The sequence below is a fragment of the Microcebus murinus genome, chromosome 3 (assembly GCF_040939455.1).
Source record: "Microcebus murinus isolate Inina chromosome 3, M.murinus_Inina_mat1.0, whole genome shotgun sequence".
NCBI classification, from domain to species: domain Eukaryota; kingdom Metazoa; phylum Chordata; class Mammalia; order Primates; family Cheirogaleidae; genus Microcebus; species Microcebus murinus.
In genome coordinates, this window is record NC_134106.1 from 24,294,393 (window position 1) to 24,310,804 (window position 16,412).

General features: G+C 40.1%; 1 protein-coding gene across 2 annotated transcripts; it reads left to right on the top strand.

The window, feature by feature from the left end:
* The first annotated feature begins 347 nt into the window (after positions 1–347).
* On the top strand, positions 348–15,278 carry YPEL5 (yippee like 5). Of its 2 annotated transcripts, none has more exons than XM_012788345.3 (3): positions 348–476; positions 11,999–12,163; positions 14,329–15,278. In XM_012788345.3, the coding sequence occupies exons 2-3, from the start codon at positions 12,023–12,025 to the stop codon at positions 14,551–14,553; spliced, it is 366 nt and encodes a 121-aa protein (XP_012643799.1). In that variant the 5' UTR covers positions 348–476; positions 11,999–12,022; the 3' UTR covers positions 14,554–15,278. The 2 variants fall into 2 exon arrangements, with proteins under 2 accessions (XP_012643799.1, XP_012643800.1); XM_012788346.2 differs by lacking the exon at positions 348–476 and adding an exon at positions 1,354–1,521.
* Positions 15,279–16,412: the final 1,134 nt, after the last annotated feature.

A 16,412-nucleotide genomic window follows, 5' to 3' on the forward strand; every position in this document is an offset into this window, starting at 1 on the left:
TGCGCTCTCAGCTGGGAGGGGAAGGTGGATCCTAGGTCTCATCACATTGGCCGCCTCGGGAGAGGGGGCAGAGTTGGCCTCTTTCATTGGCTGTACAAGCCCGAGGTGTCGGGTCAGGGGCGGGGCGAGCTGCAGCAAGCTTGCCCTGGGTCTGCGGCTTCTGGGAGGGGTGGGCCGAAACGCGAAGGGAAGCCAGGGTGGGGGAGGGTTAGCCAGAGAAGGGGCGGGGCCCAGCGGAAAGGGCAGGGTGCCAGAGAGAGAGGCGGGGCCTAGAAATGAAGGGCGTTCTGGGCCAACCCGGAGCGCCGACTCCTGGAGGGGCGGAGCCACGTTGGGTGATTGACACAGAGGCCCAAGCAGGGAGAGGCGGGGCCAAGTCCGGGGCCTGACTAAACTGGAGACTCGGTAGCCGAGGGGCTTCGTCCCAGCTGAGGAGCAACAGCCGCTGGTAGCCGCGGATCTCGCCGCAGCTCTGGGTGAGTGCTGCGGCGGGGCCTGGGCTCGGAGACGGGCCTGGGGCAGAGGAGCCAGTATGGGCGGCTTCGAAACACTCGGGGATCGGGCCAGAGCGGGGGGCCCGGGCAGGAAGTGCCTCTTCCTCGCTGCGCTCCCTCCGGGGTCCCGGCGCAGCCGACCCTGCACCTCTGCGCGGGCCCCGGCGTCGGGACTGCGGGCTGACGGGTCAGGCTGTGCCTCTTTGTGAGGCCTGGCGCTGCGGCCGCCGTCGGCCCGCCCCCGCCGCGCAGCCGGGCGCGACCACAACAGCGGCGACCCCTCGGCGCAACGCCCGGGCCTCGCTGTCTCGGGCCGCGCCCACCGACTGGGCCGCGGAGGCCCAACTGCGCCGCCGAGGCCTGCAGCGCCCCTCTGCTGGCGGTTCGGCCGGCGACCCCCACCCGCCGCGCCTGCTGCCCCGCCCCCACCGGGCCGCCGTCCCCGCCGCAGTGTCGGGGGCGCGCCGGGGTCCGCGCGTCGGACTCCGCGGCCCCCGCCCCGAAGTGAAGTCGGAACTTGGCCGAGTTGTTTAGGCCGCGATGACGCCACGGTGTGACCGGTCCTGGAAAGGGCCCACGCCCAGCCCGCAAGGCTCTGCCCACGGGCGGGGGTGGCGTTCGCCCTTGCTTGCGCTGGGTGAGCGTGCGCCCCCCTGCCCTTCTCCGCTGACCCCTGCGCGGAGGGCGCGGGGTGACTGTTAGGCAGCCTGAGGTGTGCGGGGCCGTGGGAGCCCGCGCCCACTCAGCTGTTTCCTGCGGGTGTTTGTTGTGCTGGAGGAGGCCCCGCCGCCGCGGCGCTCGGCCGCCCCGCCCCTCGCTATTGGCCGGCGGGCGTCACGTGGCCGCGATCAGCTGGGCCGGCGGCTGGGGCGCTCGCGGCTGCGGCGGAGCCCACCAGCGCCCGGGGTTGCCGGGGTTCCCGGGCTGCCCCGCTTTCCCCACCGCGGGCTGCATCCTGCCGGCCGCTCGCGGGTGGGAGGGTGGGCGTGCTCTTGGAACCCCTTTATTTACAGTCGTATGCAGGCAGGTAGGACAAACGAGAATTTCGATCAGCGGGAGTGGGAAGCTGAAATGCCAAGATCTGTTTAATACACCGACCAGTCTCCTTTTCAAGGGAGAGTCTAGGAAGGTGTAAGCTCATTTATTTTTAAACTTTTTCTGTTTACAGAGCTCTGTTGGTAATCTGAGGATTTTTATTCCGGGTCTACTTGACAGATGGAAACCCTGAAGTAACCTCAGGCTAACCTTGTGTTTTTGGAAAATTAATAGACTTAGGGATGAAGAAACAAGGTGTAATAAGATATTAGCTATTAGCTAACCCGGCATATACAGCTTTGCAGCTGCATCCCAACAAAGAGGAACCAAAAGCATGCAGGGTTTCCAGGGTACATATTTGTGCCAGATGCGAAGTGCTTTGGGTGGATTTTTTTCTCTAAAAGTTATTGCGTGTTTCTGTGGGTTAGGTAAGAAGGATATTATACAGAGCTTAGAGTCTTTTCTCTAGAAACTTGCAATTTAGTAAAAAGTCATAGACAAATGAAATTAAGTAACAATACAAAGTTAAATATTAGTAAGTTATAAAGTGAGTGTTACAAAAATTCAAAAATAAGGCAGTGAGAAATGAGTGGGGATGAAGTAGGAAACATTTTGAAGTGGATTGGTATTGATTAAACCTAGAAAATGAAGAGGTTTGGGGTTGCTTTTGGGCTGATGGGAGCTTAGGAGGAAAAAACAGACCTAGAACATTTACAAGGATCAAGGAGGTGGAGCTTGTGGAATTTGGAACATAAAATACTTTTCACATATCTCCCTTATTTTTCTCAGTATATACTGGAACACCAGGTAGAATTACACTCTTTAGAAGGAACTGTTTATTTTTCTACACCCTCGTCTAGCCCAGTGCCCAATACAGGCCTTTTTTGACTTTATCTCTAGCAACCATCTTATCTCTAAGAAAGGGGCATGATGAAATGTGCCCAAGTAAATTATTTAACTCTCTACAGGGAAACTAAGTAAATTGGATTTTAACAGTAACTTTTCTAAACAAGGTTGGTACATATATGTGGCTTCTGTATATTGGATCATTGAAGACTTTTGTCTAGACTTAACTTGCCTTTTCTGTTTTCTATTTAAGTAGTAGGAATAAGAAACAGGTTTTAAAACAATAAAAAGTGAAAGGAAATAGAGCCAAAAATTTAGTGTAAAAGAAGAAATTAGCTACTACCTCCAAAAAACAATCCATGAAACTCGAAGATAGTCATAACTATATTTGTGCTCACAATACCACTTTAGGTTTAATAGTGCCTAAATGCGTATCTAAATCAATATCAATTTACCTAGTAACCCTGTGTAGCAATGTCAGTGTAATGTGGAAACTGAGCCTTAGCTAGACATGAACTTGCTACTTGACGCCTGAATCAGGAAAACAGATGTTAAATTCTCCAATTCGTCCAGTTAGAGGCTTGCATAACAACAAACGAGATCATGAAATTGTCTCGCCTACAGTTTTTGGGGGAGATTACCAACTCAGTTGGTGCACTGACTCCTGGATTCCTAAGTTATATGACTAGTCTTATTTTCTAATGATGATTAAAGTAGGCATTATAGAAATACAATAAACTTGGAGGCCATTTAACAAAACAAGAAAAAGTAAGGTGTTACTTGGGGGGTAAGAACAAAAACATACTTAAAAATTTTGATCAAATGAAGACCTGATTCTACAACCGAGCCATCATTTGACACAGCCTGGTAGACTGGTCAGGTATTGCAAGAGTATAGCACAGCTTTCTGTGTCACTGAAACCTTGGCTTGGTAAATATTTTGTACAAAACTGGAAATTTCGTGAATCTAACTTATTTTCTCTTATAGGTTTTTGAATAGCATTTAGTCACAAATGGGTATGAAAAGAGTTAATGAAATTACTTTAGCACTACATGTTATTTATTGTAGTAATCGACCCAGCACTGTTAAAAGTTCTTTGGGTGTTTTTTCTTTTTATTAAAAAAAATATATATTTTCTATCTTTTTTTCTTTTTTTTTTCTTTCTTTTAGCATTTCTTAGAAGACACAAGTTCTTTGGCTTTGATCCTTTGTTTTGGAGAGGGAAGAGACTAAAAACCATATATACAAGTGTGCTTCTACACTATCCCATTTTAGGAGAATTTTATTGCAAAACAAAACCTCTGGAAGGGGCAGATTCTCCTTTAACCCTTTCTGCAAACTGTGAACTGGGTGTTTTTTCCATCAGAAAGTCTTATGAAATAAAAATAGATATCTATTGTTTTCCTCCTTGGTATTTTTAGGGCTGGGAAATGGTGCCTCTGGCTAATTTCATGTGCCTGCACTGAAACCAAACTGGATTATTAATTATAGGGAGGGCAAGTACCTATTTTAAGACCTAGAACTGTGACACTAAGAATTTGAGATGCCTCTAAAGGTTTCCACCTTTCCTCCTGCTTCTAATTTCTATCTCCTGGTCGCTTAGCTTTGCCATAATTAACTGGAGGTGAAGCGAGTTAATTGTTACTGTTTCTTATCCTTTCCAATCCTTGCTTTCCTCATCTGTGTTTCCTCATCTTTGGGGGGGGGGTTGGAATGGGAAATGTTGATAAAGGTAATCTAGTTTCACTGACCTTTATTCTCTGTGAATAGAGGCACTCAGTTCACATTGTGAATTGAGGCACTGTTCTCAGGATGTAGTATCTCCGTTTAATTCTCATAACTCAAGACATGGATATTGCTTGTCACCATTTGACAGATGAAGAGGCAGAGGATAACTTACCTAAAGTTTACAAACCTAATTAAGCAAGAGAGCTAAGATTTGAACCTGGGGAGTCTTGGAGTCCTGGGGCTGGAGGGAGGAGGAGGCAACAGCTGGGTATAATCTATTTTTATAATCTCTTATGATTGACCTTCAATATACTGAACTAGTTACAGAAAGTTAAGATTTTAACTAGGAAACCATGAAGAAAAAGGGAGTGAGATTAAACTGATATTATAAAATACTCCTTATTGATTATTAAACCCCAAGGCCAACCAAGTTTTTTTTTCTGAGAAAGACTGCTTCCAATGAAAAGCTCTTTCCCTATCAATGTGTTTTAAGCAAGACAAACTTTTTTTTTTCTATAGAGAGCCAGATGGGAAATATAAACTTTGCAAGCCACAAGGTTTCTGTAGCAGCTATTTGGACTCAATCATTGTAGTGAGAAATCAAGTATAAACAAGTGGGGTTGGCCATGTTCCAAAGAAACTTTATTTATGGACACTGAAATTTGAATTTTGTAAATGTTCATGTGTCACAAAATATTCTTTTGATTTCCAACCCCCGCAACCATTTTAAAGTTTCAAACTCATTCGTAGCTGTGGGCAGTACAAAAACGGTGTTGAGCTGTATTTGGCCCACAGGCCTAAGTTTGCTAACACCCTGTTTTTAAGGAAAATACTTAGCAATATACCATATTTTACTTGTTTGCATGTATACATAAAAGAAACCAATAAACAGTCTTTTTAGAAAATTGTTTTACTGGCCTGGAAACAACTAGAAAATTATATAGTTCATCATGTCCAATTTTTAAAATAAAGCATTTTGGGAGACTATGTCTCTCACAGATTTCTGAAAGAGAAAAATCTTTTAGATTCTGTAAATTTCTATTTTTTAATTCTGTAAAAAGGTAGAGGTCCCAAAATGTGATTGCTTCACCAGAGCCTCCTAGTAAAAGAAACTAGAAGTTATAGGTAGCTAAATATGCTATTTGTTGGAGGGAGAGGAAATTGAAAATAATTCCCAACTAAGATCTATGAATCATGTATGAATTTCACTTATATTTTTATCCCAACCCCTCATCATTTCAGATAATTTCAAACTGAGAAAAGGCCTCCAGTTAAACAACCAAATTTGATACTTATTTCAACGTTTTTAGGATTTTATAACCTGGAACAACTAAAGGCTAATATCAAAGAGGCCTTATTTGTAAAATTATCTTGGAAATGTTACTTATAAAAATTAAGAATATTAAGTTAGTGTTTTTGCTTGAAATGGAAAGGGAAGGGAGCATCTTAAAACTTAGGCTTTAACTATGTTGAGTTTGGCCCTAATTTCAGCCATAAACTTGAACTTTAGCACGGACAGATATGGAAGCTGCATTTGTTACTAAGGGACAAAGCAAGGTAACCCCAGAATCAACAAAGAGAACATTAGGCATCTGTGAAAACAGCTTCCTCTTAAGATGTCTTAGAAATATGTGGCTGAAGAGATTTAAGATTCCTCTAAGTTTAAGCAAGGTGATTAACATACATGGGAAGTATTTTGAATATAAAAGCAATCAAACAGAAAGCAGATCAGTGGTTGCCAGTGGCTGAAGGTGGAAGAAAGTATTGGCTGCAGACTGGTTTGTGGGAATTTTTAGGGTGTGATGGATCATTTTAAAGTCAGTTTGGGGTGATGGTGACACAACTTTATAAATTTACTAAATGTCATTGCATTGCATTTCTTACAGTAAGTAAATTTTATATGTAAAGTATTAAGCTCTTTTAAAAATATCAGCTATTTTCTATTCTGTCAGAAAAAGGTCTCAAAGTTTGTAGAGGAGCAGTCTCTGTGAGCTTTTATTAGGTTATTAAGTGTGAAGTATCTGATTTCTTTAAGTACTAAGTTTGACAGTTAATATCTGTGACATTTAACTTTGACACTCATTTTTATTTTTATTGTAAAAAGTACATCTGCATTCTTTCAAATGCATGTTTTGACTTGTGGTTATCTTTCAAACTTCTTTTTAGAACAGTTTTTGTATAACCATAGATAAATCAAAAATTCATATTTCAAATATGAGTTCCATCATTATACCAATACAACACAGCTCAAAATATCAACAAAGTGTTTGGAAAGAATGTGGCTAATGAGCACACAGTACATTGATGGTTTAAAAACTTCTGGTAATTTTAATCTTAAAAATAAGCCGCATGGACGGACGACCTGAGACCAACATGGATAATGATAAACTAAAACCTGTAGTGGAAGCGAATTCATCTCAACCCATGGATAAATTAGCAACAAGGTTTGATGTTACTATTCCAACAATACTAGGCCATTTAAAGCAGATCGATAAGGTAAATAAGCTGAATAGATGAGTACTACATAAATGAAACAAACGTCAAAAGAAAAATTGTCTCAAAGTTTACCTTTCTTTGTTGTCTCAACATAAAGGCGAACCATTTCCACACCGTATTGTTATATGTGATAAAAAAAAATAGATTCTTTTTAACAATTACAAAGTTCGGCACAATGACTAGATAAATGTAAAGGGCTGAAACATAGTCCAAAACCAAATATTCGTCAACAAAAGCTAATGGTGTCTGTTTGGTGGTCCAGTGCTGGTATTATCCACTACAGCTTCTTAAAACCTAGTCAGTCAATTATAGTGGATGTCTACTACACCCAATTGGACAAAATGATGAGGATGCTTGCGATTATGCAGCCAAGATTTGTCAATAGAGACAGATCAGTTCTCTTGCAAGACAATACTTAACTACATGTTGCACAAACAATGCTACTCACACTACAGCAGCTGGACTTGGAAACTGTCATCCACCATATTCACCAGTCCTTGTACCAACTACCACTTCTTACAAGAAAAATATTCAATTCTCAACAAGCTGTGGAAAGTACCTTTAGCTATTTCATCACCACCTCACTCTCCAGGCTTCTCCGCTGCTGGCATAAACAAGCTACCATTAAGATAACAAAACTGTGTCAATAGTTGAGACACATACTTCGATGAATTGTACTGTTGCTTGTTTGAGATATAATAAACTAAACTTCGATTCAAAATCGGAAAGTTCATATTTAATGACCTAATAGAAAAGGGTGGATGAAGCGCTTGCCTTTGACCATATTTTTGTAGCACTATTTAGCACAAATCTAGTGGCATTTGTGAATGTATATTGCATTTAATAATACACACTCCCTGACCATGAAAGGCTTATCTAGATGTGATGAGAGGTTAAGACGATGATGACGGGGGAGGGAGGAAAGACTTGCAGATTGATTTCGAAGGTATTGTCAATTTTGCAGTCTTTTTGTTTTTTTTTAAATGAAGTAGCCAGAGTTTCTGGTTTAGAAGAGTTTGTGATTGGAATTGCCACCAACCAAGTAGGGAACCTGAGGGAGAAAGACTGAATCTGGGCAACCTGCTGGTCACTATAAAGAGAGAGGAGTGAAAAAAACTGGAGCAAGATTTAGTTCAGAGCACAGCTTGGCCACTTCTGGAAAATCATGTTCTCTTTATTTCTTTACTTATAAAAGTAGGGTAATAACTGCTTTAAAAATTGTCAAAATTAAGTGTGGTAGGTATATAAGTACCAAGTGCAGTGTCCCATACAGTGTAGACACTAACCAGTTAACAGGACTAAGGGAGTTCAGTATATTATCCAGGTCCAGAGACGTCTGACTCAAGTGTTAAGTCTTAGCTTTTTAATGACATTCCTCATTAAGTAAAAAAGTAGCTGTCTTAGTTTATTCACACTGCTGTAACTGCATACCATAGGCGGAATGGCTTATAAGCAACAAATTTATTTCTCATAGTTCTGGAGGCTGAGAAGTCCAAACTAAGGCAGTGGCAGGTTCAGTGTCTGTTGATGGCACCTGTAAGCTGCATCCTCACATGGTAGAAAAGGGCAAGGCAGCTTTCTAGGACTCTTATAAGGATGCTAATCCTGTTCTTAAGGGCTCTGCCCTTGTGACCTAATCAACTTGCTAATACCATCACATTGGTGATTAGATTTCAACATGTGAATTTGAGGGATGCACAAACATTCAGACCATAGCAGTGGCATTTTAATTGCTGCCAGCCTCTTGAGAACTTAAATACTGTAAGTCAGTATTAGGTTGAGTTTCTAACTCTGGAAAGCTAAAGCTTACCCCCTGGAACCTAATGCCCTTGTAGAGGTTTTTCTATTTCCTAAAGACCCTTGACAGCAAATGATGTTTTGCTTGCTTCTGCTGGATTCTGTGGCATTCTAACTTATCTTTTTTGGCAAACAAGAACTACATGGTACAGTTTTACATATATAGTACTCTATAAATAGCAACCCCAACTAGGAATAGTGTAACATAAGATTCTGTTTAGATATTTTTGGTCTTGGTAATGAATCATATCATTGGATCCAATAAAAACAGTTGGGTAAAGAGTAAAAAATAGATTGAATTGGAAGCAGAGAAAAGAAAGCATATTAAATCTTTTTACCTCCAGTAGAAAATGGTCACAGCTATATTGTAATTTTGAGCCAAAGATAGAATAATGGTATAGAAAGAGTTCATTTTGAAGTTCAGTACATTCTCCACGATAGCATTGTATCCACTGTGGTCAGTTCAGAAACAGTTACTTCTGCATTATGGTTGAAATAAATTACAACATTAATATTTGATTTAACATTTTTAAGGAAAATTGGCTTTAAAATAATGAGACCCAGAAGCAATAGCTGGAGGCTATACTTGACTGTACAAATACTAGTCCTTATAAGAAATATTAAACCTGAGGACTATGCCTTAACAGCTGAGACTCTAAAACCTTGCTGTTGATTCCCATCTGTTAATGATCAAGATTAAGAAACATGACTAAAACCAACTGCTCATGGGTTTGTTGAATGTTTTATTTATATTGAGAGTCATAAATTCAAATGTTGGTATGAGGACCAGACAGGTAAAGTAATTGTGTGAAGCACAGTGCAGTGTGAGCAAATGAAATGGCCTTAGGTGTTGCAGCTCAACTGTAGTCAGTTGTTGCCGTAGGACAGTACATTGCTATGTGTTGCAGGCTCTTTAATTAAGATTAAAAACTATGTGGCCCAAATAAAACAGACATGTCCATGTGCCATGTTTTTTTCAGGGAAGGGTTTTTAATCTGTTTCATTCACTGCTGTATCCCTAGGCTGCCAAATGAATTCAGCCTGCAGACTTCAAATTTGCAACTTCTGATTTGTGTGTAACAAATGTTGTATTCTTAATCATCTGGAGAAAGTAATGCTATAATCTTAAAGACTGAAAGATTAGGCAGTGAGTGTTAACCTTTTGCTGTCATTTTATAGAAATGTTATCAGAAAGTTAAATATCATACCTCAGTCTGTTTTTAGGCCAGGGTTTATTCATTGTGACTTTTGTTAATGCACTGGTTTTCCTTTTACTAACTGCACATTGTAATTGACCATTTGTTTCTTATTCCTTATTAAACTTCCATATCGGGGAATGTATGATGGGTTTGATTTTTATATCACATTTCTGATGACATTAGGACGGCCCAATGCCTGGGAAGTTCATAGATCTAAAAAGGAATGGAATTTCCTTTTTAATTTGTAAAGGAGTTCCCCCAACCTTAAGGTGACAGTCATTCTTATTACAAACATACATTCTGGGTTGTTTTTTTTTTTTTTTTAATAGTTGCAGTTATATCAGTTCTACATGCCATTCTAAAAATGTGTACCATTAAATATTAACACAGCTGATAATTATACCCAGGAATAAGTTCTTTTTAAAATGAAAGCTGTAGTGTATTTCTTTTGTGTTGTTTGTTTGTTTTTTATTTTATTTTATTTTTGAGACAAGACTTGCTTTGTTGCCCAGGCTAGAGTGAGTGCCGTGGCCTCAGCCTAGCTCACAGCAATCTCAAACTCCTGGGCTCAACCAATCCTCCTGCCTCAGCCTCCCAAGTAGCTGGGACTACAGGCATGCGCCACCATGTCCGGCTAATTTTTTCTATATATATTACTTGGCCAATTAATTTCTTTCTATTTATAGTAGAGATGGGGTCTCACTCTTGCTCAGGCTGGTTTTGAACTCCTGACCTTGAGCAATCCATCCGCCTGGGCCTCCCAAAGTACTAGGATTACAGGTGTGTGCCACTGCGCCCGGCCACTGTAGTGTATTTCTTGACTATATTTGGATCTTTAAAAGCAGAATTTAGGAGAGTTAGTTGCAACGAATTTATGGAATTGCATGTATTAACTCCCCTACCTTTTGAAATATTGAAGTATGATTATCTTAGTTTCAGAAGTTTGTTTCAAAGCTATGTTTTTTCAATGTAGTAAGATTTCTTAAAGCTAAGCAAGTTATATAAGAGAAAAGCCCCTCTGTCCCTTATTCTGTGCTCACTGCACTAGCTTATGCCAGGCTGAGACCATCGTTATGGGAGGGGCACTGTGGGATGATCGAAGAACTTTGTCTTTGAGTTCAGTGAACTGCAATCAGCTGGCTTTCTGTATTTAACATCTTTAACCTTTGACCAGTTAACCTTTTTTGACTTGATTTGGGTCATCTATGAAGTAGAGGTGGTAACAAATTCAAGAGAGTTGTAATGATTTTTTTTTTTTTTGAGACACAGTCTTGCTCTGTTGCCTGGGCTAGAGTGCTGTGGCGTCAGCCTAGCTCACAGCAACCTCAAACTCCTGGGCTCAAGCAATCCTTCTGCCTCAGCCTCCCGAGTAGCTGGGACTACAGGCATGCGTCTCTATGCCTGGCTAATTTTTTCTATATAGATTTTTAGTTGTCTAGCTAATATTTATTTATTTATTTATTTACTTCTTACTTACTTACTTACTTACAGTCTCACTGTGTTGCCCAGGCTAGAGTGAGTGCCATGGCATCAGCCTAGCTCACAGCAGCCTCAAACTCCTGGGCTCAAGCAATCCTCCTGCCTCAGGCTCCCAAGTAGCTAGGACTACAGGCATGCGCCACCATGCCCAGCTAATTTTTTCTATATATATGTTAGTTAGCCAATTTCTTTCTATTTATAGTAGAGACAGGGTCTGTCTCTTGTTCAGGCTGGTTTTGAACTCCTGGCTGTGAGTAATCCACCAGCCTCGGCCTCCCAGAGTGCTAGGATTACAGGCATGAGCCACCATGCCCGGCTGTGATGATTTTGAAATAAGTACCTTGTACGGTGTTCCCTGGACCTAAACTCAGACTTACTAAAGTTAGTGCCATCTCCCTATGCAGTTATTAGGTGCACCTGGGGACCACAGACGCACTTATCTCATGCTCTCAAACCAGACTACCATCTTATTTTCTAACTGCCCTTTTTTCTACTTACCTGATCATCCCACTCATAATACCCTACATGTCTTTCTCAAATTACACATGCTCAGAATGTGTACTTAACACTTATGCTAAACCATTTTTTCTCACCTCTCTGCCAGTGCTTTATATAATAGTATCACTCATTTTCTAAAATTCTACTTTCAGCTCCATTTCCAATCAAAAGAGAAGTGATACCATTCCTTGGCCTTGCCTAAGTATATGTACTTCCTTGGTTCACTGCTTCTAGAATGTTCTTAGGTTGGGTATTCCTGTTTATTCGTTCAGTTCATGAATTTTTGTTCAGGGTCAGCTGTTTAATACAATGAGTAGTACATCAGAGATTACATAAATAGAAATTGTTCTCTATGATACCCCTTCAGTAGGTGCTAACAAATGATTTTTTATAATGCATTTATTATCATTTTCCATTTGCTCCTAGGTTTTTAGAACTTCATTTATAAAAATGGGCAGAATTTTCCTTGATCATATTGGTGGTACCCGTCTGTTTTCTTGTGCAAACTGTGATACGATCCTGACCAACCGTTCGGAACTCATCTCCACTCGATTCACAGGTGCCACTGGCAGAGCATTTCTTTTTAACAAGGTTAGTGAGAAAAAGTTTCATTCCTAACTGTGTTAAGTGGATATGTTTGACAGTAACAATATAATTCTCCCCTCAAACCTTAGAGATACCGGAAAGAATCCGAATGAGAGCTGAAATCTTTAGAAATGATTGCTAACTAGCTTGTCTTTGGGACCTCAGGAAGGTATTACTAGAATGTGATTTTTAACCTTAAAAGTTTAAAGAATATGTTATCAGCAGCATGGTCTCTATTGCCTCAGAAAATGTTCAGTGTAAGAATTTTATAGTGACTTCACCACAGACAATGGAAGGATCAAGACACCCACCTCCCTTTCCTGCATGTCACTGATATATCCATTTAGGATGATAGCTACATTAACCTATTATAACTTTACAGTGAAAGTGAGTAAGGGTCATCTAACAACTTGTCTTTCCCTAATTCAGGTTCGCCAATCCTTTTATTATTTTTTAATTAATTTTTTTTTTTTTGAGACAGTCTTGCTTTGTTGCCCAGGCTAGAGTGAGTGCCGTCGCGTCAGCCTAGCTCACAGCAACCTCAAACTCCTGGGCTCAAACAATCCTTCTGCCTCAGCCTCCCAAGTAGCTGGGACTACAGGCATGCGCACCATGCCCAGCTAATTTTTTCTATATATATTAGTTGGCCAATTAATTTCTTTCTATTTATAGTAGAGATGGGGTCTTGCTCTTGCTCAGGCTGGTTTCAAACTCCTGACCTCGAGCATCCCGCCTGTCAAGGCCTCCAAGAGTGCTAGGATTACAGGCATGTGCCACTATGCCCAGCTAATTTTTTCTATATATATTAATTGGCCAATTAATTTTTCTATTTATAGTAGAGATGGGGTACCACTCTTGCTCAGGCTGGTTTCGAATGAGCATCCCGCCCGCCTGGGCCTCCCAGAGTGCTAGGATTACAGGCATGCGCCGCCGGGTCCGGCCTATTTTTAAATTTTATTTATTTATACATTTTTATTTATATATTTAATTTTTTTTTTTTTTTTTTTTACCGACCACTCATTCATCATTCATCACCAATCCTTTTGATTATGGTTTGGCTTGTTACATAGGTTTGCCAACAGGAGGAACATTTTATGACTTTGCAAATATTTCCAATCTGCCTTTGTAATTTCTGGCTTGCTTTGAAATTGGTTGATGTGATTCTGCCTCCTGGAGTCTAATAATATAATAACAAAGTTGAATTGCCAATTCTCTTAGGCTAAGAAACATGGCTAGTCTGGGGTACTATTCTTAGAATGTCAGACAGATTTCCCCAGTAGGCTCTTGTTTCAAGTAGAAACAAGCTTTTCTCTCAGAGAATTGCTAGTGTTGTATATTCCTTGACCTTTATTAGATGAAAAGTACAGGGGTTGTCACAGTACAGCAGGCCAGCTGCCTGTTTTTATAAATAAAATGTAATGGAATACAGCCTATGTTGTTCATTTATGTATTGTCTATGGCTGCTTTCATGCTGCAACTCCACGGTTAAATAGTTGCAAGAAAGACCATATAGCACTCAAAGCCAAAAGTACTATCAATCTCTTTACAGAAAAGTAAAGTGTGTAGAGGGTTGTTGAGTATTCAGAATCATTGGAAAGTCTTCATAGATTGTCTTAGAACCCACTTCATGTGTTCATTGTCTTTGAACTCACTTAAAAATTATGCATTACAGTGTATGGTCTTAGTCTTAGTAGGCTTAGTCTATCCCAGTCTATATAAAATGTATTTTAAGGAACAAATTGACAAACTCTTTTAGGGAATACCTATGGTGTACTAGGTTGTTTTACATTGATTGTCTTATTTGCATTCATCATTGTATAGAAATGGTAACAATTAGACCCAAACCTACAATTCAGGACTCCAAATTCAGGACTCCTTCACTACAGCACAGTAATGTACCTAGTGTGTGTACATAGTGTGACTTGGGCTATAGTACAATACTGTATGATTGGATTAGATACCCAGCACAGTGCCATTTCCAGATGTTTGTCCCAGAGGATTCTAAAATTAGCTCTTGGGAAGGGTATTATAGGTTTTTATAGGTTTGACTAAAGCAACAACTTAGCTGTCTCCTTATCTGAGTTGCTGTTAGTACACCAGCCATAATATTGTGTGTTTATTTGGCAAATAATTTATGTGCCTTTGCAATTTTGTTTTTACATGTTTCTTAGGTAGTTAACCTGCAGTACAGTGAAGTTCAAGATCGGGTCATGCTCACTGGCCGCCACATGGTTCGAGATGTGAGCTGCAAAAACTGCAATAGCAAACTGGGATGGATCTATGAGTTTGCCACTGAAGACAGCCAGCGTTATAAGGAAGGCCGTGTGATCCTGGAACGTGCTCTAGTTCGAGAGAGTGAGGGCTTTGAGGAGCATGTACCATCTGATAACTCTTGAAGAAAAAGAGATAAATCCATCTTTTCCCAGGTCTCCTTCACTGAAATCAAAAATCTACTTACATACACTGTCACCTTAGCATCAGAGTCGGATTCATGAACTGCGGAACAAGAGGTTGTGAGAATCTAAGATGGAACCTTTCTTTCTTTTTCTTTTTTTTTTTTTGTTTAATTTTGTATTTTCCATCCAACAGCAGTGTGTAGAGAGAATATTATGCAGATGCCGTTAATTTTTTTTCCCTATGTTTACATCTTGAAGCAGAAGAGTCTGTCTGCGGCTATTTGGTGGGCTATGTAAGGAAAAAAATATGGGCTATTAGAGAGAAAAAGTGTGTTTTATGTAAATTTTAAAAGGAAAATATGTCAAGAGCATGGTTTTTAAACTTACTTGGGCTTCATTTAAAAAAATTTTTTTTTAAACCCAGTTATTTCACTTGATTTGCTAGCTTCAGAGAAGAGATCCGAATCTGTGCCCAGTGCGAAAGGCTCAGTGTTAGCATGGCTTGTGCTGGCCAGTGTGCCATATTCTTGTTGGAGATGAACCGTAGCACCAGAGCCCATTCTTCCTTGTCAGTCTTGACCCAAAGATGTCACCATTCCTAGTTATTTGTCACCACATAATTGGTGTTGATTTGAAACATTTTCTGAAATGGGCAGAACTGCTTGGTTGTCTTTTTTCCATGTAACTTAAGCATAGTAATATAAATAAAGTAATAGTTGGATGTTTTTGGTCTTGTGTTGTTTTCAAAAACACCTTATGAAAGAGCAGAGTATCTGATAAGCAATTTCCATAGTAGTTAAGTGTTTCTTTTAATATCTTAAGCCAATCAACTATATGATATTCTTTGTTTAAATGAAAGCATATTGTTTAGACCCACAGTATTACATTTAGAAAACAGTTGAACAGAATGTCAGTGTGTATTCATGCAGAACGCATTTAATCTGAATCTGTTTTAAAACGGGGGTTGAAGCAGCTTATCTAAAAATACTGCTTTACAAAGCATTTCAACCTTATTCCCCTCAGTTTTGCATTTTTCACAAGTCTGTAGAGCCAAATAGTTTAATCAAAGGACTAGATCTCTAATTAGCATTGTTTTTCAGCTCCTCCCTCAGAAGTTCAGTTATCAAAATCAAAACTCTACTTGATACCCTCAAATGGAAAGAGATCAAATTTGACTCAGTGCTATTTTAGCACCAAATTTATGACATTATGAAGTAATAAAATGTAAATATTTCTTTATCCAAACTACTTCTACATATTCATAGTATTTGCTTTTGGTGTAATAAATGACAGTAAAATTGGCTAATTATTTAAATGAAAGAATGCATGTTTGCATGCTCAGTTTCTAGGTCTTTTGTCTAGAAGGGAAATTTACCTCAGTTGAATTTGAAATCTGTCGTTGATGTTAGAAGTGACTTCTGAGTGCAGTTAAGTGTTCCTCTTTACTTGCCTTTGGGCTCTTGGTTAGAGGCATAGTTATCTGATGAAGTAGGTATAATATATTGCATTTGAAATAAGTGGACACAAATTCTTCCCTGTCCTCCGTCCACCATGGACTAAATCTAAGAACCTGCATTCATTTCCATTTCATCCATACTGGCCTTCGACTATATGCAGATTCCTAGTAGCATGCCTTATCTACAGCACTATGTGCATTGTTGTCACAATAAAGTGTATTTTGTCTTGCATTGGTGCAGTATTGCTACTTATTTTCCACTGATCTGATCTAGTGATCATCTTAATTTTTATCTCTAAACACAGACTATAGATCCCTATGAGTGGTTATAGCCTTCTTCACTTGGCAGTGATAATGACATTCTGACTTCTCTCTGCCGAATTTACACATGAAGACATTGAAT

What these genes read in the sequence shown, in the direction of transcription:
- YPEL5 (XM_012788345.3), top strand. Translation starts at nt 12,023, where the DNA reads ATGGGCAGAATTTTCCTTGATCATATTGGTGGTACCCGTCTGTTTTCT. An exon ending in GAGCATTTCTTTTTAACAAG is followed by an intron (nt 12,164 to 14,328) that starts GTTAGTGAGAAA and finishes CATGTTTCTTAG; the next exon opens with GTAGTTAACCTGCAGTACAG.